The sequence below is a fragment of the Mesoplodon bidens genome (assembly GCF_964165515.1).
Source record: "Mesoplodon bidens genome assembly, chromosome: 14".
NCBI classification, from domain to species: domain Eukaryota; kingdom Metazoa; phylum Chordata; class Mammalia; order Artiodactyla; family Ziphiidae; genus Mesoplodon; species Mesoplodon bidens.
The window spans coordinates 59802307-59828332 of record NC_138170.1 but is presented as its reverse complement, the minus strand read 5'-3'; the positions used below and the strand labels follow the sequence as shown (position 1 = coordinate 59828332).

The 26026-nt window shown below is 37.0% G+C and overlaps 1 protein-coding gene and 1 pseudogene across 4 annotated transcripts in view; one reads left to right on the top strand and one right to left on the bottom strand.

The window, feature by feature from the left end:
* STRN (striatin) overlaps window positions 1-26026 on the bottom strand; it is a 110466-nt gene that overhangs the window by 43787 nt on the left and 40653 nt on the right. For all 3 annotated transcript variants that reach the window (XM_081254160.1, XM_081254158.1, XM_081254159.1), the window contains exons 3-5: window positions 20248-20321; window positions 10706-10784; window positions 1513-1680 (exon numbers count right to left, since the gene is read on the bottom strand). In XM_081254160.1, the coding sequence (XP_081110286.1) occupies window positions 1513-1680; window positions 10706-10784; window positions 20248-20321 (321 nt within the window). The remainder of the gene's footprint in view (window positions 1-1512; window positions 1681-10705; window positions 10785-20247; window positions 20322-26026) is intronic.
* On the top strand, window positions 11203-12383 carry LOC308627655 (annexin A2-like; annotated as a pseudogene). The gene has a single exon. The product of its transcript is annotated as an annexin A2-like (transcript).

The following is a 26026-nucleotide window of genomic DNA, read 5'->3' as shown; positions in this document are numbered from 1 at the left end:
AACTAAGAAAATAACTAGTAAATACATCATTTTTTCTCTGATGCAATCTTGCATTTCTGAACAGCTAAAGAGCTGAAAAAAGCAAATGTGTACATAAAGTTACTAAAAACAATATTTTAGTCAAATTAATATTACTACAAAACTTGATGCTGTTGGTTAAACCTTTTTGAAATGATTGACTTTTCAAATATGTAAGATTTTATTTTAGTTCTCTCTAAAGAATTTTAACAAAAAATTTCTTAATAGCCAGAAAAGAATGATTTCTCTCATTAGGAAATGTTATAGATAAGAAGACATTTTCCTGAAAAAATTTAGCCACAACTATGGGCAAAATTCTCAAAACAGATAAATCTTAAATTTCAAATCTGCTCAGAGCTATGTTTTTGTCTTTTTCCAACCTACTACGCTCCATCCCTATAGAAGTCAGATTCAGAATAATACCTTTATCAGTTTCAAAAGAGAGGTCAAGGCCAAAACACAAGACAACTAGAGTGGTCTTTCCTGAGGGTCTTTATAATAATTTGAGCTAATTCATTAGGTAAAAATATAACCAGGATTAATGCCTACATTGTCTACTTCTACACAGAGAAACAATCTACATCTTACATTTATTAAAACAAGTTATATAGCCTTAACTATTAATGAATACATTTAAGAAGGCTCCAGTGACATTTGCTTATAAAAGTCGTATTTTTAAACCTTTACCTAAACCCCATAATTTTAGTTTATGTTCCAAATAATAGAAACTATGTTCTCACTAGAAAACGTATAGAGCGCAATTAAAACCATTCTTCCAGCCTAAACATGAGTTAAAATAAAGTAACATCATACTCAGACATTCAAAGAATCTTTGGCTTTTTATTTCTTTAAGAATTTGGTTTTTTATTTCTTTAAGAATCATGTCAATTTTTTTCAATAAAGAAGCATCTCCTTATTTAACTGTCCACATTCATTTTAACCAGAATTACATATAATTGTATGATACATAATCCAAAAAGCAAAAAAAAATTTCTGCTATTGAATTTTTCACTTATTCTATCAATTAAAATATATATACTTGAAATAGATACTTTTCAAGGGGAAGATGAGTTACAGCATTATTAGATACATGCAAATGGCTAAGAAAAGGTTTACATCAAAAGAATTAAGCATTTATATGATCTCTGGGTCACCAGGAATGAAATTTCACTCTTACTGATTTGAAGTGAATTTCCAAATAAGATCTTTTACGAAGTTCTAATAGTGACTGAGCTTCAAGATATTAAAATCTATATTAAATCCATAAATTTCAAGCAATTAAAAAATCTTTAAAAATATTCTTAAAGTAATCATAAATGATAACTAATGTTATCTTCTACCAAATAAAATTTTAATTTTTTTATTAAACTTTATCATTAAATTACTTCTGTAGCAGTATCTAAAAGTACAAGTATCACAAGTGTCACCCATAAGCCAAAAACATTAATAAGAACTAAAACTACAGCCAAACAACTTTCCAGACAAAATACTTACCCAATCATTGCTGTCTCTTTAACTTCAGCCTCTGTGCCATTTATAACTGAGTCCTGATTTTTGTCATCTTCCCTGTCAGTGACATCACTTGAAAAGCCCAACAAAGCTCGCACTCGTTTGGATTTCACATCTAGAATAGTATCTGTGTAACCCACCTCCTGTAGATACCTGTGTGTGAAGAGGATCTTTACAATTCAGTCATATTGGAATCAGTATTCTATTGCTGAATATGTAAATAAAAACATTTCTTTAAATTCATATGCCTGCATAAGACTTAACAGTACAGTACTATGCTAGTAAGACTTGCTAACAAATAATCTTCCAGCTGCAGATGGAGCTGTCTCTTGCAGTACCAGCCTCTATGGTCACTGAGAAAAATCAAAGAACTATACAATACACCATTCATTTATCATAAGAAGAAGCTATTCCTTAATATACCTAATGGCACATTCTTTCTTCTAGGCAGGGTTGGAGTAAACTCACTCTCAGATTCTACTGAGTTACTATTTTATAATAGTAACTATAATAACCAATAGTCTTTTTACACTTCTGATATTAAACTATCATTGGATAAATTGAAATCTACAGAGAAAGTTTCTAGCATATATCTCCATGACATACAAAGTTTCTAGCATATATGGTTTCCTCCATGACATAAAAAAGACAGTATATTCCAAAGAGTCACTTCCACAGAAGGGAAGCTTCTATCCTAACGACAACTCTAAAATAAAAATAGACCACAACTCAATTGTGGGATGTGAGATAAGTGGGTGCACAGGGGTGTGTGTGCTGCAGAAAGGCAGCAGCATAGAAAACAGAGAATAGGCTTTGTATGGAGAGTTACACCTGGGTTCAAAGCCCATTTCTTCCACCTTCTTCCTGTGTAACATTAATTCTCCTGAACCTTAGTTTTCCTTCTCCTAAAAGAGACACACCTAGAACAGTGTCTGGCATATAGAAGGTGCTCAGTATCTATTAACAACAAAGATGACCAAAAAAGATGAAAAGTGGTAGTGGCAAGAACATGAAAAAGGCAAATGCCACTAATAATGTTGTTAAGAAACATGATAGACAAATGTCTACCATTAACTTATAAGCACTAACTTAGAGGTAAGTATCAAGTCTATGAGATGAAAGAGAAAACAAAGATCAAAAAGACAACCAGTCTGATCTAAGACCACTTTAAGATCTGGTATTAAGAGTTGTTATAGGGGCTTCCCTGGTGGCGCAGTGGTTGAGAGTCTGCCTGCCGATGTAGGGGACACGGGTTCGTGCCCCGGTCCGGGAGGATCCCACATGCCGCGGAGTGGCTGGGACCGTGCGCCATGGCCGCTGAGCCTGCGCGTCCAGAGCCTGTGCTCCGCAACGAGAGAGGGAGGCCCGCGTACCGCAAAAAAAAAAAAAAAAAAGAGTTGTTATAGCTCAAAGAGATACCTCACAAAGATATGTGACCAAAATGGAATAAATGTATCCTATCAAGTCAAGGTACTCATTTTTCAATCCTATCCAGTACCTATAGAAAATTTTTGATTAAAATTTGGATAGTAAATTTCAAACGTTCCTGATTTTAATCAGTTGGTTCTTGCAAACAAACACAAAGGTATTATGCTTTTCTGTTTTTAACAAATAATACTTGATACATAACTCACTTTGGCAACAAAATCACATTACATATAACCGTTTCCAAAACTGCTCATTCCATAGATAAGTTGCCTTTACTAAATAGTTACTTCCTTATTCATTAATAAAATGTCACCTTTGAGAGGCAGATTACGAGTCTTTTATTTTTTTATTTTTTTACGGTACGCGGGCCTCTCACTGTTGTGGCCTCTCCCATTGCGGAGCACAGGCTCCGGACACGCAGGCTCAGTGGCCATGGCTCACGGGCCCAGCCACTCCGCGGCATGTGGGATCCTCCCGGACCGGGGCACGAACCCGTGTCCCCTGCATCGGCAGGCGGACTCTCAACCACTGCGCCACCAGGGAAGCCCGAGTCTTTTAAAAGATATTTCTTGGATTGCTCACTATGATAACCACTTGTCATTAAAAAAAACAAAAAAAAACAAAAGCAGCACTTTAAGGAATTATTTATTTATAAAAGGAAAATGCAAAAATCACATTTAAGACCAAAGTGAAAACCCATTTATTAAATAGTAATGAAGTCTCTGGAGACTGAATTCAGCTAGAGACGGAACTCACTGGAGACTGGAGCTCATGAGGCCCTTTGGGATGACTGTGGTTCAAGTTTATAAAATTTTATTATATGGTTCACTGCTGTACTTACTATGAGGAAAGTAGAGTAAAGTTGGAAAAAAATCTAGTAACTTTGAAAAACTGAGACCGGAGGAGCGACTGGTTCAAAGTGGTGGAGTAGAAGGATGTGCGCTCACTCCCTCTTGCAAAGAGCACCGGAATCCCAACTAGCTGCTGAACAGTCATCAAAAGGAAGACACTGGAACTCACCAAAAAAGATACCCCACATCCAAAGACAAAGGAGAAGCCGCAGTGAGACGGTGGGAGGGGTGCAATCACAATAAAATCAAATCCCACAACCGCTGGGTGGATGACTCACAGACCGGTGAAAACTTATACCACAGAAGTCCACTCACTGGAGTGAAGGTTCTGAGCCCCACGTCAGGCTTCCCAACCTGGGGGTCCAGCAACAGGAGGAGGAATTCCCAGAGAATCAGACTTTAAAGGCTAGCAGGATTTGATTGCAGGACTTCAACAGGACTGGGGGAAACGGAGACTCCACTCTTGGAGGGCACACACAAAGTAGTGTGCGTGTCAGTACCCAGGGGGAAGGAGCAATGACCAGACTGAACCAGACCTGCCTGCTAGTGTTGGAGGTTCTCCTGCAGAGGCAGGGGGTGGCTGTGTCCCACCGTGAGGACAAGGACACTGGCAGCTAAAGATCTGGGAAGTACTCCTTGGCATGAGCCCTCCAGAGTCCACCTTTAGCCCCACCAAAGAGCTGGGCAGGCTCCAGTGCTGGGTCACCTCAGGCCAAATAACCAACAGGGAGGGAATGCAGCCCCACCCATCAGCAAACAAGGAGGTTAAAGTTTTACTGAGTTGTTCTCACCAGAGCAAACCCAGCTCTACCCACAACCAGTCCCTCCCATCAGGAAGCTTCCACGAGCCTCTTAGACAGCCTCATCCACCAGAAGCAAGAAAAAACACAATCCTGCAGCCTGTAGAATGAAAACCACATTCACAGAAAGACAGACAAAATGAAAACGCAGAGGGCTATGTACCCGATGAAGGAACAAGATACAAACCCAGAAAAACAATTAAATGAAGTGGAGATACACAACCTTCCAGAAAAAGAATTCAGAATAATGATAGTGAAGATGATCCAGGACCTCAGAAAAAGAATGGAGGCAAAGATCAAGAAGATGCAAGAAAAGTTTAACAAAGACCTACAAGAATGAAAGGACAAACACCTAGAAGAATTAAAGAACAAACAAGCAGAGATGAACACTACAATAACTGAAATGAAAAACATACTAGAAGGAATCAATAGCAGAATAACTGAGGCAGAAGAACGGATAAGTGACCTGGAAGACAGAATGGTAGAATTCACTGCCGTGGAACAGAGTAAAGAAAAAGAATGAAAAGAAATGAAGACAGCCTAAGAGGCCTCTGGGACAACATTAAATGCACCAACATTCGCATTATAGGGGCCCCAGAAGGAGAAGAGAGAGAAAAAGGACTCAAGAAAATATTTGAAGAGATTATAGTCAAAATCTTCCCTAACATGGGAAAGGAAATAGACACCCAAGTCCAGGAAGTGCAGAGAGCCCCAGGCAGGATAAACCCAAGAAGAAACATGCCGAGACACATAGTAATCAAACTGACAAAAATTAAAGACTTAAAAAAATTGTTAAAAGCAACAAGAGAAAAATGACAAATAACATACAAGGGAACTCCCATAAGGTTAACAACTGATTTCTCAGCAGAAACTCTACAAGCCAGAAGGGAGTGGCATGATATACTTAAAGTGATGAAAAGGAAGAAACTACAATCAAGATTTCTCCATCCAGCAAGGATCTCATTCAGATTCAACGGAGAAATCAAAACCTTTACAGACAAGCAAAAGCTAAGAGAATGCAGCCCCACCAAACCACCTCTACAACAAATGCTAAAGGAACTTCTCTAAGTGGGAAACACAAGAGAAGAAAAGGACCTACAAAAACAAACCCAAAACAATTAAGAAAATGGTAAGAGGAACATACATATCGATAATTACCTTAAATATGAATGGATTAAATGCTCCAACCCAAAGACACAGGCTCGCTGAATGGATACAAAAACAAGACCCATCTATAGGCTGTCTACAAGAGACCCACTTCAACCTAGGGACACATACAGACTGAAAGTGAAGAGATGGAAAACGATATTCCATGCAAATAGAAATCAAAGGAAAGCTGGAGTAGCAATACTCATATCAGATAAAATAGACTTTAAAATAAAGAATGTTACAAGAGACAAGGAAGGACACTATATAATGGTCAAGGGTTCAATCCAAGAAGAAGATATAACAATTATAAATATATATACACCCAACATAGGAGCACCTCAATACATAAGGCAAATCTAACTGCTATAAAAGAGGAAATCGACAGTAACACAATAAATATTGGGGGACTTTAACACCTCACTTACACCAATGGACAGATCATCCAGACAGAAAATTAATAAGGAAACACAAGCTTTAAAGGACACAGTAGATCAGATAGATTTAATTGATATTTATAGGACATTCCATCCAAAAACAGCAGATTACACTTTCTTCTCAAGTGCACACGGAACATTCTCCAGGATAGATCACATCTTGGGTCACAAATCAAGCCTTGGTAAATTTAAGAAAATTGAAATCATATCAAGCATCTTTTCCGACCACAACGCTATGAGATTAGAAATAAGTTACAGGGAAAAAATGCAAAAAATACAAACACAGGGAGGCCAAACAATACATTACTAAATAACCAAGAGATCACCGAAGAAATCAAAGACTAAATCAAAAAATACCTAGAGACAAATGACAACAAAAACACAACGATCCCCAAACCTATGGGATGCAGCAAAAGCAGTTCTAAGAGGGAAGTTTAGAGCAATTCAATCTCACCTCAAGAAACAAGAAAAATCTCAAATAAACAATCTAAACTTACACCTAAAGGAACTAGAGAAAGAACAAACAAAACCCAAAGTTAGCAGAAGGAAAGAAATCATAAAGATCAGAGCAGAAATAAATGAAATAGAAACAAAGAAAACAATAAAAAGATCAATAAAATTAAAAGCTGGTTCTTTGAGAAGATAAAATTGACAAATCATTAGCCAGACTCATCAAGAAAAAGAGGGAGAGGACTCAAATGAATAAAATTAGAAATGAAAAAGGAGAAGTTACAACAGACACCACAGAAATACAAAGCATCTTAAGAGACTATTACAAGCAACACTATGCCAATAAAATGGACAACCTGGAAGAAATAGACAAATTCTTAGAAAGGTATAACCTTCCAAGACTGAACCAGGAAGAAACAGAAAATATGAACAGACCAATCACAAGTAATGAAATTGAAACTGTGATTAAAAATCTTCCAACAAACAGAAGTCCAGCACCAGATGGCTTCATAGGTGAATTCCATCAAACATTTAGAGAAGAGCTAACACCCATCCTTCTCAAACTCTTCCAAAAATTGCAGAGGAAGGAACACTCCCAAACTCATTCTATGAGGCCACCATCACCCTGATACCAAAACCAGACAAAGATACTACAAAAAAAGAAAATTACAGACCAATATCACTGATGAATATAGATGCAAAAATCCTCAACAAAATACTAGCAAACAGAATCCAACAACACATTAAAAGGATCATACACCATGATCAAGTGGGATTTATCCCAGGGATGCAAGGATTCTTCAATATACGCACATCAATCAATGTGATACATCAATATTAACAAATTGAAGAATAAAAGCCATATGATCATCTCAATAGATGCAGAAAAAGCTTTTGACAGAATTCAACACCCATTTATGATAAAAACTCCCCAGAAAGTGGGCATAGAGGGAACCTACCTCAACATAATAAAGGCCATATATGACAAACCCACAGCAAACATCATTCTCAATGGTGAAAAACTGAAAGCATTTCCTCTAAGATCAGGAACAAGACAAGGATGTCCACTCTCTCCACTATTATTCAACATAGTCCTAACCACAGCAATCAAAGAAGAAAAAGAAATAAAAGGAATCCAAATTGGAAAAGAAGAAGTAAAATTGTCACTGTTTGCAGATGACATGATACTATACATACAGAATCCTAAAGATGCCACCAGGAAACTACTAGAGCTAATCAATAAATTTGGTAAAGCTGCAGGATACAAAATTAATGCACAGAAATCTCTTACATTCCTATACACTAACAATGAAATATCAGAAAGAGAAATTAAGGAAACAATCCTATTCACCACTGCAACAAAAAGAATAAAATAACTAGGAATAAACCTACCTAAGCAGACAAAAGACCTGTATGCAGAAAACCATAAGACACTGATGAAAGAAATCAAAGATGACACAAACAGATGGAGAGATATACCATGTTCTTGGATGGGAAAAATCAATATTGTGAAAATGACTCTACTACCCAAAGCAATCTACAGAGTCAATGAAATCCCTATCAAACTACCAATGGCATTTTTTTACAGAACTGGAACAAAAAATCTAAAATTTGTATGGAGACACAAAAGACCTCAAATAGCCAAAGCAATCTTGAGGGAAAAAAATGGAGCTGGAGGAATCAGACTCCCTGACTTCAGACTAAACTACAAAGCTACAGTAATCAAGAAAGTATGGTACTGGCACAAAAACAGAAATATAGATCAATGGAACAGGATAGAAAGCCCAGAGATAAACCCACACACCTATGGTCAACTAATGTATGACAAAAGAGGCAAAGATATACAATGGAGGAAAGACAGTCTCTTCAGTAAGTGGTACTGGGAAAACTAGACAGCTACATGTAAAGGAATGAAATTAGAACACTCCCTAACACCATACACAAAAATCAACTCAAAATGGATTAAAGACCTAAATTTAAGACACAGCACTATAAAACCCCTACAGGAAAACACAGGAAGAATGTTCTTTGATATAAATCACAGCAAGATCTTTTTTATTTTTTTTTTATTTTTTTTTTATTTTTTTTTTTTTATTTTTTGCGGTACGCGGGCCTCTCACTGTTGTGGCCTCTCCCGTTGCGGAGCACAGGCTCCGGACGCGCAGGCTCAGCGGCCATGGCTCACGGGCCCAGCCGCTCCGCGGCACGCGGGATCCTCCCAGACCGGGGCACGAACCCGCGTCCCCTGCATCGGCAGGCGGACTCTCAACCACTGCGCCACCAGGGAAGCCCAGCAAGATCTTTTTTGACCCACCTCCTAGAGTAATGGAAATAAAAACAAAAATAAACAAATGGGACCTAATGAAACTTAAAAGCTTTTGCACAGCAAAGGAAACTATAAACAAGACGAAAAGACAACCCTCAGAATGGGAGAAAATATTTGCTAACAAATCAACAAAGGATTAATCTCCAAAATATATAAACAGCCCATGCAGCTCAATATTAAAAAAACAGACAACCCATTCCAAAAATGGGCAGAAGACCTAAACAGACATTTCTCCAAAGAAGACATACACATGGCCAAGAGGCACATGAAAAGCTGCCCAACATCACTAATCATTAGAGAAATGCAAATCACAACTACAATGAGGTATCACCTCACACTGGTTAGAATGAGCATCATCAGAAAATCTACAAACAGCAAATGCTGCTGAGGGTGTGGAAGAAAGGGAACCCTCTTGCACTGTTGGTGGGAATGTAAACTGATACAGCCACCATGGAGAAGAGTATGGAGATTCCTTAAAAAACTAAAAATAGAATCACCATATGACTCAGCAATCCCACTACTGGGCATACACCCAGAGAAAACCATAATTCAAAAAGACACATGCACCCCAGTGTTCACTGCAGCACTATTTACAATAGCCAGGTTGTGGAAGCAACCTAAATGCCCACTGACAGACGAATAGTTAAAGAAGATGTGGTACATATATACAATGGAGTATTACTCAGCCATAAAAAGGAACGAAATTGAGTCATTTGTAGAGACGTGGATGGACCTAGAGACTGTCATACAGAGTGAAGTAAGTCAGAAAGAGAAAAACAGATATCATATATTAACGCATATATGTGGATTCTCGAAAAATGGTACAGATGAACCAGTTTGCAAGGCAGAAATAGAGACACAGATGTAGAGAACAAACGTACGGACACCAAGGGGGAAAAGTGGGGGGGGGGGGTGAATTGGGAGATTGGGATTGACATATATACACTAATATGTATAAAATAGATAATAAGAACCTGCTGTATAAAAAATAAATAAATAAAATTTAAAACATAAATAAATAGTAATGAAGTCTCATTTCCTTCTCACTTTGAGGAGATAAAAAATAGATGTAAGGAGACACTTTAATATTCTCTTCCCATCATCAAAAGAAATGGCTGGCATGCAATCTGCTCTGGAAACCACAGGTTTAGACTATTCACAAGCAACTGCAAAAGTTTAAACCAGGTAGCAAATTTCATTTTACTGAGGCACAAATCAAAATACCAATTTCAAATGTGATATGCAAGGGTCAGGCACTGAGCTGGTGAGTAGGTCTACCCCACTCTGAACATCTGAACCTCAACCTAGCTTTGATCCCTCTTTATACTCTGAAGTTCACATTTTATAGGAGAAACTATATGTTAGCATAAAATTTACAAACTTGGGAAATCCAAGAAGTTCTTCCATCTATTTAAAATAAAGTTTAAAAACATAACACAAAAATTACATGATTAGACTTATATTAAAACGTATGTATATTCATGTATAAAAGGTACAAGGAAAAGAGTAACTTTAAGGGTACAGAATTCTTTAAACTATAAATTTAAGCATATATAAATTAGAAGCTTTAAGCTGTACACTTCCGATAAATCTAAAATTATGGAGAACTTATTCTTAATAATTCTTACTAATATTTAATGAAAAAATAAATTCCTCCATAGGGAAAAAGTATTTAATATGAAAAAGGAACAGTAAGTCAAAGAAGCTTTTTCACAGCAGATACTTTCATGAGATACTTACTGTCTGAGTAGTTGTCGACCTTGTTTCCACATTAACTGGCTGTTTTGCTGTGGCTGCACCTCTGTTTCATTACCTTCATCTGGAAAACATTAAATCATAAAAAAACTGACGTTATATACATTAGAGGGTATCTCAATAAATTAAAAATGTCCAATAAAAATTTATAAGATTAAGAACACTACACTGTAAGGTATGTTTTAGGACAATGGAAATTCTGTTTTTAAGTTTAATTTCCAAAACAAAGCTCTAATATAAATTCATTATTGCTACTAGATTTCCCTGAGAATTTCAGAACTAAAATAAAGACTTTTCCCCAATTTTTAGGTAACCTGAGAATTTTCCTTCAGGACAAATCAAGTCACACAAGTCAAAAGTATTACGAAGCACCACATCAGAATTAGAACAAAATGGCCAGGAACGATGTTTCCAAAAAAAAAAAAAAAAAAGCCAATCTGGTAAAGAGTAGATAGATAAGAAATAATCCCTGCTCTGCATCTGGCGACGCTCGCAGCGCACCGCACCCGGCCCAGCTTCTTTCAAAATGTCTACTGTTCATGAAATTCTCTACAAGCTCAGCTTGGAGGGTGATCACTCCACACCTCCAAGTGCATACGGGTCAGTCAAAGCGTACACCAACTTTGATGCTGAGCGGGATGCTCTGAACATTGAAATGGCCATCAAGACTAAGGGTGTGGATGAGGTCACCATCATCAACATTTTGATCAACCGCAGCAATGAACAGAGACAGGATATTGCCTTCGCCTACGAGAGAAGGACCAAAAAGGAACTTGCATCAGCACTGAAGTCAGCCTTGTCCGGCCACCTGGAAGACAGTGATTTTGGGCCTACTGAAAACACTTGCTCAGTATGATGCTTCCAAGCTGAAAGCCTCTATGAAGGGGCTGGGGACCGATGAGGACTCCCTCATTGAGTTCATCTGCTCAAGGACCAACCAGGAGCTGCAGGAAATCAACAGAGTCGACAAGGAAATGTACAAGACCAATCTGGAGAAGGATATCATTTCCGACACATCTGGTGACTTCCGCAAGCTGATGGTTGCCCTATCGAAGGGTCGAAGAGCAGAGGATGGCTCTGTCATTGATTATGAACTGATTGACCAAGATGCCCGGGATCTCTATGATGCTGGCAGAAGAGGAGAGGAACTGACGTTCCCAAGTGGATCAGCATGATGACCGAGTGGAGTGTGTGCCACCTCCAGAAAGTATTTGAAAGGTATAAGAGCTACAGCCCTTATGACATGCTGGAGAGCATCAAGAAGGAGGTCAAAGGAGACCTGGAAAATGCCTTCCTGAACCTAGTCCAGTGCATTCAGAACAAGCCCCTGTATTTTGCTGACAGACTGTACGACTCCATGAAGGGCAAGGGCACTCGTGATAAGGTCCTGATTAGAATCATGATCTACCACAGTGAAGTGGACATGTTGAAAATTAGATCTGAATGCAAGAAAAAGTATGGCAAGTCCCTGTACTACTACATTCAGCAAGACATCAAGGGCGACTACCAGAAAGCGCCGCTGTACCTGTGTGGTGGGGATGACTGAAGCCCACAATGGCCCGAGGGTACAGGACAGCTGCTCCGCACTCCCAGCTAACAGTTCTACACAGTCAGCTTGTGGCTAACAGCCCCCTTGTGTCCATCCCTGGGAGGATGATGTTAGCACTGCCCACCCCACCTGCTCCATCCTTAGTTTAGTTGCCCAAGCATTACGTGGCTTTCCGGTCTAGTCTCTCTTTACAGTCAAAGAAATGAACATTCCAAGGAGCTGGAAGTGAAATCTATGATGTGAAACACTCTGCCTTCTGAGTAATGTGTCATAAACATGAATAAACTGAATTTTTACTTTAGGAACAAGTAAAAAAAAAAAAAGAAAGAATCCCAAGCCAAATCTATTTCCTTCACTAGTTATTAAATGAAAACCTCAAGCATTCTTTTTTTAAGACATTCTTTAGATGAAAACCTCCTAGGCCCTGTAAAGCTTCAATTCATCATTTGGTAGAAGCCGAATCTTTCAAAAAGATGATAAAGGACTTCCCTGGTGGCACAGTGGTTAAGAATCTGCCTGCCAATGCAGGGGACATAGGTTCGAGCCCTGGTCTGGGAAGATCTCACATGCTGCGGAGCAACTAAGCCCGTGTGCCACAACTACTGAGCCTGCGCCCTAGAGCCCGCAAACCACAGCTACTGAGCCCATGTGCCAAAACTACTGAAGCCCGCGCACCTAAAGCCCATGCTCCGCAACAAGAGAAGCCACGACAATGAGAAGCCCATGCACTGAAACGAGTAGCCCCCACTTGCCACAACTAGAGAAAGCCTGCGTGCAGCAATGAAGACCCAATGCAGCCAAAAATAAAAAATAATAAATAAATAAATATGCCTAAATCCTTTCTACACCACCCTCAGATATACTCAACTGCCTTTGCCTACTTTGGCAGCTAGTGATGTTACCAAGGAGTGGTACATCCATTCAATGGAATACTACTCAACAAGAACAAGGAATGAACTACTGACACACACCAACATATAAGAATTTCAAATGCATTATGCTAAACGGGAGACCCTAGATTCAAAAGACTACATTCTGTATGATTCTGGAATTGATATGATTTTCTCAAAAAGGCAAAACTGTAGGAACAAAAAACATATTAGTGGTTGCCAGGGAATTAGAGTAGGGAAGGAGGGGTTAACTACAAAGGGTATTAGTAACAAGACTGTATGTGTTTATGAAAACACCAAAAAGGTGAATTTCACTGTATATAAATTATACCTTAATAAAAAATAAATTAAGCCAAATCAAATAAGAATGCACCTTCACCCTCTTTTTAAAAAGTGTATTCTTATACCGAGATAAAATCCGACTCCTTGGGTGATCATTTCGTAATATATTAAAATATCAAACCACTATGTTGTATACCTGAAACTAATATAATATTGCCAGTCAATTATACTTCAATGAAAGAAAAAGAGAAAAAGAAAGCAAGCACTCAGTCTTGACTCAGTTAACCCAGCTATATGACAAAAACAGCAAGGCTATGACTGCTGCTTATTATATTATTCCACTCTGGATCATGACTAGGCTCCAGATGATTGCAAGGAAGCAAACGAAACCTCATGGAAATATAACCAGTCACAACACTTACTAAGAATGAAGAGATTCAAAGACCTATAGAGCTTGAGGAGTCCTTATCTCCTTGGTAATGGATTTGAGGAAAACTGCTTACCTTAATTCTTTTATTAGATTAGTGTATGAAATAATGATCTAAGATTACGTCTGCAATCATAGATTTAACTACACAAACATAAAACAGGCTCTTTACTCAACATTGCCAAAATCTATTTTCCACTGATTTAGAGAAATAATCAGTGGTATAGCCTTCTGTAAGAGCAACAAGTTTCAATGCCTGCAAAGTAATTATAAAGACAGAAATCCTGATTCTGGATAAATTTCTCCAAAGTAAATTTTCCTTTCTCTATTAAAAAAAAAAAATCTGACTCTCTGGGTCACATGTGAACTTTTTTTCCCCACACTTCCTTATCCAGGCTAAACACTTAGTTATCTCAATGGTTAGTAAGTATTCATCAACTATCAGATTCATTCTTACCTTATCAAGTTCAAAAAGTGACATTATACAAAAGTGAGGATTTTAAAGTGGGTAAGAACTGAATTTCTTGGTAATGTTAAAAGTGTCTGACTGGCACTTCCAGTCAAGTTGGAGTAACAGGGACCCAATTTACCCTCCTGCTTGAAGCAACTATAAATCAAAATGGTTAAGACATTGGACATCAGGCAACAGAGGGCAGCAATCCCTGAGAAAAGGGAACCAAACAGGTGAGCCTATGATTGTTCCAGCTTACTGCCTTGATAGAGTTTCCCGATCACAGCATAGGGAGGGAGAACAAAAATAATATCTGAAGAAACAGGGGCTGAAAAGTTCCAAATTTCATGAAAACTATAAACCCATAGATCCAAGAAACCCAACAAATCCCAAGCATAAGAAACACTGGGGTGGGGGGGGGGAACTACACCAAAGCACATCATAATAAAATTGCTTAAAACCAATGATAGAGAGATAAACCTTAAAAGCAGCCAGAGAAAAAGGTCACTCATATACAGAGGAATAAAGATAAGAATGACAGAAGATATCCCATCAGAAACAATGCAAGCAGCAAAATAAAGACTTTTTCAGACACACAAAAGCTCAAAGAATTCATTATCAGCAACCTGTATTACAAAATATGTTAAAGAAAGTCCTTAAGACAGAAGGAAAATGATACCAGAGAATATGGATGCACACAAAGGAATGATGAGCACTGGAAATATATGCTTTTTATGTTATTTAAATCTTTTTGAAAGAGAACTGACTGCTGAAACAAAAATAATAATGTAGTGTATGGTTTATATATATACAGAGAAGTAAAATATATGAAAACAATTGCACAAAGACAGAAAGTAGAGATGGAAGTACACTGTTAGGAGGTTCTCATACTACACATGAAGCGGTATACTAGCACTTAAAGACAGAACTCTAATAACTTAAAAACATATACTATAAATCCTAAAGCAACCAATAAAATAAGAGTTGTAGCTAATAAGTCAGCAAAAGAGATAAAAAGAAATCATAAAAAATACTACATTAGGGGCTTCCCTGGTGGCGCAGTGGTTAAGAATCTGCCTGCCAATGCAGGGGACACAGGTTCGAGCCCTGGGCTGGGAAGATCCCACATGCCACGGAGCAACTAAGCCCATGCACAACAACTACTGAAGCCAGTGCGCCTAGAGCCCGTGCTCTGCAACAAGAGAAGCCACTGCAAGGAGAAGCCCACACAATGCAATGAAGAGTAGCCCCCGCTCACTGCAACTAGAGAAAGCCTGCACGTAGCAACGAAGACCCAATGCAGCCAAAAATAAATGAATAAAATAAATTTTTGAAAATATATACTAGGTTAATCCAAAAGAAATCAAAAAATGAGGAAAAGGTAGCAAAGAACAGATTTAACAAATAGAAACCAAACAGCAAAGGTGACAGGTTTAAAGCTCACTGTATCAATAATCACATTAAACGTGAATGGTCTAAACATCTCAGTTAAAAGGCAGAATTTGTTACTCTGGATAAAGATATTCTATTTTTAATAAGTATCTGGCTTCTAATATTAAGTAGGAGAAACTGAAATATGAAAGATAAATAGATTTTAACGTAACTTAGGGTAATGTTCTCCTGAAGTAGAAATGTAAAGGTTTGGAAGTGGAACAAAACAGAAAAAATGTCAGAGGGGAAACGAATTTTTTTGAAAAACGTTTCAGAAAACATCTGGATTATCAGTTTCAGGAAAATATAGTAAATGGATAAAAGAATGAAGAAGGAAAAATGCCTGCTTCTTTAATTTGGATACACCACCTTCTACCCTCTCCTAGTCACTGTCCTCATCACTGTCATCTACAAATCCCTTGATAATGCTCTAAACCAGGCATCCTTCCTCTGTAACCAAACCTTTACATCATCTTGAGTGAAGTTAATATTCATGTGGGTGATCCACTTCAGCTTCTGCACAACCACCACCCTCTCTAACTGTCATGCCTTAGATATGTCATTATGAAGAACTGTCACTGATGCAAACTCACTCTCTGAGCATATCCTTCAGGCTCAATACCCCTAATTCACCAGGCACTTTGATTTAGGTGGGACCTTAGATCAGGGGCTGGCAAATTTTGGCCTGCAGGTCAAATCCAGCCTGCCACACTCATTCATTTATGTGTTGTGGCTGCTTTCATGTTATGATGGCAGAGTTGAGTAGCTTCAACAGAGAACACATGGCCTACAAAGCCCAAATATTACTATCTGGCCCTTTACAAAAGAGTTTTCTGACCTGCTCTAGACTGTTACCTATCCCCTTACTTTGATCCCTTAGCCTCCCTTTGCCTTCACTTTCTTTCCTCTCTAGTTTTAGTTCAGTGTCTATCAATTCAACCATTCTTTTGACAGTGTCTTCATGTCCCCTCGTCTCTCCATGAATTCAACTGTTAACTATTTTCATTCTATTATCTTTTACCTAGGCTGCCAACTGTGCAGACCAGCAGCACTTCTACATAAACTTACGATTACACACCTCAATCGGACCCTTAGCTTTTCTCAATCTTACTATTTCTTAGTAGATTTGTTCTCCTGTTCATTATTATTTTAAACCTTCTCCACTTTTCTTAAACCTCTGATGCATTCTTAGCAGATAATCCAGTCTCATACATAAAGCTATCGTATTAAATACCCACGACCAGACCGAAACCCACATCTACACACCTATCACCTAACTTCCTATATTCTCTCTTGGTAACAATAAAAGACATGCTCCTCCTGCCATTCTCCAGCTATGTTCAGAATCCAATCCCTATCATTTCTTCAGATACCTTCATATCATATCTCTGCTCTCTCTTTTTTATTTGCTCCTCCTCTAAGAAACATGTCACACACACACATACACACACACCCATTCTCTCTCTTCCTTGACCCCATGGGTCCTTTCAGCTATTTCCTCCTAATCCTTCAACTTCACCTCCACAATCTAGGCTTCCTTAAAGCTTACTACACTTAGTCTTCACTTTCTACGCACAGTCTTTGTTTCTGCCCTCAACTCTCTCCTAAGACTGCTCACAATAAAGTTCCCAGTGAGCTGTGTGTCACTAAATCCTAGAGATACTCTTCAGACCCCTGGGCATTAATCAGTAGTGCTGAAGGATCCTTCCTTCTGGAAACCCTCTCTTCTCTTTATCTCCATGCTCCTGATTTTCCTCCTACCATTAAAATAATCCTCATCAGTTTCCTTTTCAGGTTTCTATTCTTCTACCAGTTTTTTAAATGTTGCCATTCCTCAGGGCTCCATTTTAGACCCTCTTCTTACTCTGCATAAGGTCCCTGGCTGAGCTCTTCCACCCCAGTGGCAATGAGTGTCATTAGTACTAAATGCTATATGCTCTCAAATCTACATATTAAACCCATGTCTCTGGCTTGAGCTCCACACTCACATGCTCAGCTGTCTACTAGCCATTTCTGCTGGATGCCCTAACAAGTAAATCCAAAAGTGAACCCACCATCTTCCAAACGTACTTCTGGTCTAGTTTTTTAAACTAGAAGTGTGGGAGTCATCCTTGATTCTGATTCTCTCCTTTTTAAATCCCCTACATCTAAACAAGAACTAATTTCCTGCAGATTTTACTTCCTAAATATTTCCTGAACACACCCACTTCTCTTCAACTACATTGTTAGTACCCTTGTCAAGGTAACCTTCCTCATTTACCCAGGTGGCTGCAAAGTCCTCTAACCAGTCTCCCCATCTCCAGTTTTACTCCTCTCTAACCCATCTTCCACACTGCTGTCAGCGTGATCTAAGAGCAAATCTGATCACAAGAGCCCTGATTAAGACCCTTCAAAAGCCTTCTCATAACTCTTAGTTAATCTGCCCTCCTGGTTAACCCTCTAGCTGCATCTAGAAACACTCTTTCCCTCTCCCCCTCTACTAACTAATTATTTTGTTTCTCAAATGTGGCAAATTCTTCCCTCAGAAACTTTACCGCTAATGCTCTGCCTTTCTTCTACCTCTCATTCAACAAATATTTAGTCGGTCCTCTTTCCCTGGTTAATTCTTACTTGTCTTTCAAATGTCAACTTCAAATATCACTTCCTGCAAGAAGGCTTCCTTGATCACTTACAACTAGATTTGGTTCTCCTGCTACTATACTCCATAACACCTATTACTTTTCCATATAATTTTATTGTAATCCCTTTTTTCTTTCATCTTCCCTGTAAAAATCCAACAGGGTACTATATTTTTATTCACAGAATTTGATTCTGGCTCTGACACAAGCATTACATATTTCATATTTAAAAGTTGAACAGTAGTTTGAAAGATGGACAGATGGAATGATACTAGGTATTACATACTAAGAAAATGAACCTAGAAGTTAGGAATTATTTCCAGAATTTTCCCCAGTTTACAGATAAGGAATGGAGCAACCTCAGAGAGACTAAGTAATATCACAGGTATTTAAAGTGTTAGGACAGAGTCAAACTTACATGTATCCAATTTCAAAGCCCAAACTTTTTCTACTGAGCCACATTCTTTACTTATAAGCATTTTGTATATACTGCAACTAGGCCTTTATACTCCTAAATCGATATCTAAAAATTAGGAAACAAACATGTTTCTGTAAAAGTAGTGATTAAAATCACTCCTTTGATTCAGACAATGTACTTTTAGGATAGTCTTCAACAAATAGCCTAGATTTAAAAACAAGAAAAAAAAATTTTTTTTAATCTAAGTGCATCTCAAGTTAAAAGAAGAGATGCCAAAGTAAAAGATAGAACAATGAAAAAAAAAAGAAAGAAAAAAAATGTCAGTGATCAATTGGTATTGCTCTAAACGTCAAGGATTCAATATTCAGCTGTGGAAACGTGTTAATTACATTACTACACTGAATTGAACTATAAAATTGGTGGCACATTCAGAATAATTTTCTTCTTTCATACACTGTCAAACACAGAAACAGTGTGGAAAAATGGGGAGAATTTGAATTTTGGAGTCAATGGACCTGGGTTCAGATCCATATTCCCATTACTTAATAGCTGTGTGACCTTGGGCAAGTTTCTCCACTTCTCTGAGTTTAAATTTCATGCAGGTAAAATGAAAATAATATTATTTTTATTGAATAACTATATTAAGAATTAAAGTTAACATACATAAAGCCCACAGTAACCAAGAAAGGTATTTCAGTATGTGATAGTTATATCAGACATTTGATCCAGGAATTTAACCTGACATCATGTCAAAAACACACTCATCTGAAACATGGTGATAAGTTTTCAACAATTTTTCTTACTTTTTCCTAACACCTACTAATAAGTCAATTATATTCCTTAATATCTTTACAAGTACTATTTTTGTATTGTTTGATGGGGTGATGAGGAATATAGGAGAAGGAAAAAGAAGAAATAGCACAAAAAGATAACAAATGTTTCAGCAGTTAAAAGATGTTCTGGTTACAGAACATCCTGTGGGTTAAGTCTAAAACAATTTTGCACCTGAAATTGAGGGATCAGACTTAAAGGATGAGTAATTCTCTTGTACTTAAAGAAGAAATCTCCTACCTCCATAGTTTCTACCCTTTCTCTCAGGATTTCAAGGGCAAGATGTACTTTGTATTACACATCTCAAAGTTCTCATTAATACTGGAGGGACCCAGCAACACACAGTTATGTTGGTGCATGTTAGCCCATGAATTCTGATCCTTCCAGTAAGTGCAGAACATAAGCAGAAAGTGAGGAGCTAAAAGAATGGGGAAGAGGGAAACAGAAGGAAGGTGGTAGAAAATGATCTAAATGACACTTAGTGATTAGTGCCCAAAGATAAGTAGGTCAGAAAAAATAACTAATATGCAAATAATTAGAAATTAACTTGCCGTTATAAATACTGTTGCTACAAAATACTAGATATTAACTTCTTTTTAATCATTTAAACTTCCTTTAAAATTAGCTTACCAGAGTCATAGCTTGGAGGCTTCATATCTCCCTGATTCAATTCTGTTCCATATTTCAACTTGTGGTATTTAGCTCTACCAAAGAAATGAGAAAATACAAACCATCTTAAAACATATTTAAATGAACTTTAAGATATGTAACAGGAGTAGTCATCAGTAGGCAGTAGTCCTGACTTTCAACAGTTCAAAGACTTCCACAGTGTCAAAGCCCTAATACAAAAGTGCTTGCCATTATTATTTTGTTGTTGTTATACCATCAAGTCCTGTTATAATAAATAAAGGAATAACACTGAGAATCATAAATCTTGTTTCTATAGTTACAAATGAACCAGATAACATTCTAGTTTCTGCAGTATTCAAATTTTCTTGATGACTGCCAGAGTACAATTCTATCAAAAGCAGTAGATAAGTTTGGATTGTGAAATAAACTTGAGAAAGACTAATCATTCTCAAAATTGAGTTTTGTTGTTTGTTTTTTTTTTTATAAAAAGGTCATTCATAATACTCTGCATTGTCAGGCAATTATGCTTTGCCAAGTATGCATTAGAGTGAACAATCCAAAGGAGGGAGGGGGAACCAGCCTAAATCATCAATGTTGAATAAGGCATTCTAGTAGGAATAAATATATTTTTTAGTAGCCAAGGTATCTTTTGCCTTTTCAGGAAGAACTGTGAACAGGAATATCTTCTTTTAAAAGCTAACTAGATGTTATTATCTCTGGTTTATCCAATTTAACCATCTCAGGTTTAACCATCTGAGACCAAAAAAATAATCCAGATAAGGTAAAAAATTTAAAGGTTAACTAAAAATGGCCATACTTAATGTATTTGTATATTTTGACTTGTTTGCTTCCCCAAAATATTGAGGCTATTACAATAAATATTCAATGTAATAAGACTGGGATAATAACAACAAAAATAATTTGAAAAACCAAAGTAATAAAGAAGGCATAAAAGGGTAACCAAATAGCCAAAATTTGAAAGTCATTTTTTTCTTTATAAAAGACTGAGCACTTACTTTAAAGTTTTTATATTTCAAGAAAATGAAAATTATTTGCTCGAATGTGTAAAATACTGGAATTCTTCATATTACTTTGCAATAATTATTTTGCAGTTACAACACAAAAAAAATCAACATTTTATACAGAGGGGAATCCTAAAACCTCTGAAAGTTACAGATAGCTGATGTTCTATTTCTTAAAGTAGGTGGTAGGTACATGAGTATTTTTTATATTAGTCTTTATATGTTTTGCATATATAATAAACGTTTTGTAATAATATGTATCCATTAAAAAGAATAAAGAATCTTTGTGTGCAGATATGGGATTGATCTTTAAGCTTAAGTAAAAAAACAAGGTACAAAATACTCTGTGTGTGTGTGTGCGCGTGTACACCTCTGTGTGTTTTTTATATGTGTGTTATGGTTTTTAAGTATAACTGTCAATCTTCAGATTTTTTAGAAACACACTTCATCTACCATAAGACAAACTAACAATACCTCCTATAAGGCAAAATAGCAATTGAAAGTAACTGGCCCCCCAAAAAAAGTGAAAAAAGAACAAAAAAAAAAAAAAAAGAAAGAAAGTAACTGGCCTGAGGACAGAATAAAAGCAGCAATAAAGTTTTATGGTGTTAACTTATGTATTTTTGTTTTACATATATATACATATTTATTTATATACACACACACACACACACAGATACATGAGGAAAACATTTTCAAACACAAAATACTGCACTATAGTGCATTCTAGTGGTCTTAGGAAAAACTACAACAGAGCTTATAGAAAAGGGAATAGAAAACATTCTATACAACATATGTAGTAACACACTATGAACTAACATTTCATAAAAAATTAGATAAAGACAAAATAAGTAAAGAACTGCTGTGTTTGCTACAAGCTGTGCTCCCATGAATCAGGGTCTCCCTAGTGAATTGTTAAGTTCACTGAAAAATAATTTACTCACAGAACTCAACTTAGTAACATTCCTTTTGAAGTCAATATGCTAAAATACCTTCCCACTCATATTGCTTCCAATTGTTTTAACACTTCATCTCACTGTTAGCAATACTCTTGTTCCCTAAGCTTTTTCTGTCTAAATCTGACTGACTGCAAGTTAAATAGCAGATCTCATGCCTAAGAACTCTACATTTGATACATAGCTAGGCCTCCCAACTGGTCTTTACTAGATAAAACGGCATAAAATTACATAATTATAATATATTAAAGAAGTCCCATTATAGCTTTGTTTTCAAAGTCAATTATTATATATAATATGCCTGGAATATAACACAGAATTCCAATCACAGTTTAAACGTTGATACTTAAAAATAATTTGATTAGAAATTGAGTTATTTGTAGTGAGATGGATGGACCTAGAGTCTGTCATACAGAGTGAAGTAAGTCAGAAAGAGAAAAACAAATACCGTATGCTAACACATATATATGGAATCTAAAAAAAAAACAAAAAACAAAAAAAAAGGTTACGAAGAACCTAGGGGCAGGACAGGAATAAAGACACAGACGTAGAGATAGCTAGTGGGAAGCAACCGCATAGCACAGGGAGATCAGCTCGGTGCTCTGTGACCACCTAAAGGTGTGGGATAGGGAAGTTGGGAGGGAGACACAAGAGGGAAGAGATATGGGGATATATGTATATGTATAGCTGATTCACTTTGTTATAAAGCAGAAACTAACACACCACTGTAAAGCAATTATACTCCAATAAAGATGTAAAAAAAATAATAATTTGATAAAATCCAACGAACTGTTATTGAATTCTTATGACATGCCAGGCACTGTACTGGCTGGTGGGAATAATGTGCAGCTTGTAGTCAGTTAAGGATAAAGGCAAGGAGATAAAGAAGAGACAGAAATGTAAATAAATAACTCTAGCACATGGTGGATAAGAGCTATGAGTTATATCAAATGTTATATGAAGTTAGATAAGGGATTATCTAATTCTGTCAAAGGTCCTGACAGTAGTCAAGGAGAGCTACCAAAAAGAAGGTAACACATGAGATTTTAGCTAAACCTCAAAACCTATAGTTCCACAATCAGACAAATGGACTGATGAAGAGGGTATTTTGGTCAGAAGGAACATCTTAAAAGTGGAAAAAAGTACACAGTGGTGTGGGTGTTTGTATAGGACTAGAAAGGAGCCTGGATGTAGAAGGTTTTACTAAGAAGAACTCTGAAATTAGCTAGATATTTTTAAGCAGGGATATAACATCTGTGTTTAGAAACTGAATTCCACGGACGTGGAAAATTAATCAGAATGAGAAAATGTATTAGAGGCAAGGAGGACAGTTGGGTTTTTACAGTGGTGCAGACACAAGAGATACGTGGAGCAAACAGAAGAAATGTTTCAGAATTATATTTTACATAGTGTTTGAGGTTCTTCAATATAGAACTTCCTGAATAAACCTTAGGTTATACCCTGTGTGTTCTTGGAAAATTATATGTAAATTTTCTCATTTTGTAAATTTTATCACACTTTAAGGAATGCTTTGTAATCCACTGCTAGGGGCTTCCCTGGTGGCACAGTGGTTGGGAAGCCCGTGCGCCATAGCTACTGAGCCTGCACTCTAGAGCCTGCGAGCCACAACTGCTGAAGCCCACGTGCCTAGAGCCCGTCTCTGCAACAGGAGAGGCCACTGTGGTGAGAGCCCTGCGCAACCCAACGAAGGGTAGCCCCTGCTCGCCTCAATTAGAGAAAAGCCTGCACGCAGCAACAAAGACCCAGTGCAGCCAAAAATATAAATAAAATAAATAAATTAAAAAAAAATCAATAGCATAAAAAAAAATCCACTGCTAGGTGTGTAATCCTTCTTTAATGTTAAATATTCAGTTTTACTTAACTTTGGACCTTTTTAAGTGGGATGACTTAGAAAATCTGTAATACAGCAATTTAAAACCATGATCCTTACTTAGGTTTTTACAAGTTAAATGACAAGATGTCTGAAATTTGCTCTAAAATAGATTGAGATGAAGCAAGATTGACAAAAATGCTAACTGTTGAGGCTTGGAGGTGTATATAAAAGATATTAGTCTCTGTACACCTATGTTTCAAATTTTCCTCAATTAAAAAAATTTTTTTTAATTGGCTTAATGTGTCAGAAAAAATAACTTCAGAATCAAAAGAACTGAAATGTTCCAATTTTTAAAAAATTCCTTTGCATTAATTAAAAATAATTTCACAGTGAAAAGAACTCAAATGTTTAAGAGCTCTAATCCACAGAATTTTTTTTATTCCTTAGTTTATTACACTTCAGTGGTGCCATTACATCAGGAATAATCTCAAATCATTCCATGGACTTCCAAAGATACAAAATCAGGGACACTTTTCCAGGAGAATCCCTTTAAGTTAAAAAGCAAAAAACAAAAAAACAATCTTCCCTAGACCCAGCCACTATCTCTCTTTATCTTTCTGTTCTCCAAAGTCAAACTACTTGAAACAATAAACAACTCTATCTGTCTCCCCTTTATCTACCCTTCTCACCTCTCAGTCCTCTGTGATCTGGTTTATGTTCCTGCTACCTCACTGAAGCTTTCTGGCAAGGATACCAACAAGCGCCTAACTGGCAAATCCAGGACTATTTTCAGTATACAACTTACTTGCGATTTGTTTGGCATCTGCAATTGTCAAATTCCCACCTGCTTTAGCTTGCTTCCAGTATACTGCTCTCTCCTTCCTTCTCTACCATTCTTTTGTTGGCTCTTCTTTCTCTGTCTTTTCCTCAAACATTTCCATTTCCTGTGGCTCCCGCTAGTAATCTCTTCTTGTCCCACAATACCTGTTCCGTTTGTTTCAGAGTTCTTATAATTTTACCCACAATACTGATGATTCCCAACTACACATCTCTAGTCATGAGTCCCCCTCCCATAGTGGCTTTTCAACCCTAATTCTTTATCTTTAATTCACTTGATAATTTTCAAACTTCTCACTCAAGCCAGAAACCTGGGACTCATTCTTGAATTATCTTTCTTCCTTATCCCCTATACCAAATCATCTCCAAATTTTATGCATTTTTTTTTTCTATTTAAAATGTTTCATAGGGAATTCCCTGGAGGTCCAGTGGTTAGGATTCCAGGCTTTCACTGCCAGGGGCACGATCCCTGGTTGGGGAACTAAGATCCTGCAAGCCACGAGGCGCGGCCAAAAAATAATAATAAAAATAAAAACTAAAATAAAATGTTTCATAGTGGCTAACTCCTCTATTCTAGCAGCTACTATGTTATCATTTCTCATCCTAAACTATTACAATCTTCCTGCCTCTACTGACAGATCTTTTCAGTCCATCCCCTAAACTGAGGTCAGGGTGATCTTTCTAAAATCTATTTTAGACTATTCCATGCTTAAACCTTTCAACTGCATGACAACTAAATGTAATATGTATTCCTAGATTGGATCCTGGACCAGGAAAAAAAATACTACAAAGATCATTATTAGGACATTTGGTAGAAAAAAATGCTATAAAATCATCAGCGGAACACATGAATATGGGCTATATTACATAATAGAACTATATAGACATTAAATTTCCTTAATTTGATAATGAGCTGTAATTATTTAAGGGAATGTCCTTGCTTTTAGAAGATGGTCCCTTAAGTACTTAAGGGCAAAGGGGTATAAGTCTGCAAAGAAGCAGCAAATGATTCAGGGAAAAAAAACAATGAGTATACAGAGAGAACATGATACAAGTAAATACAGCAAAACGTTGTCAACTGGTGAATCTGGGTGAAGGTTATATAGTTCCTGCAACTTCTATTTGTTTGA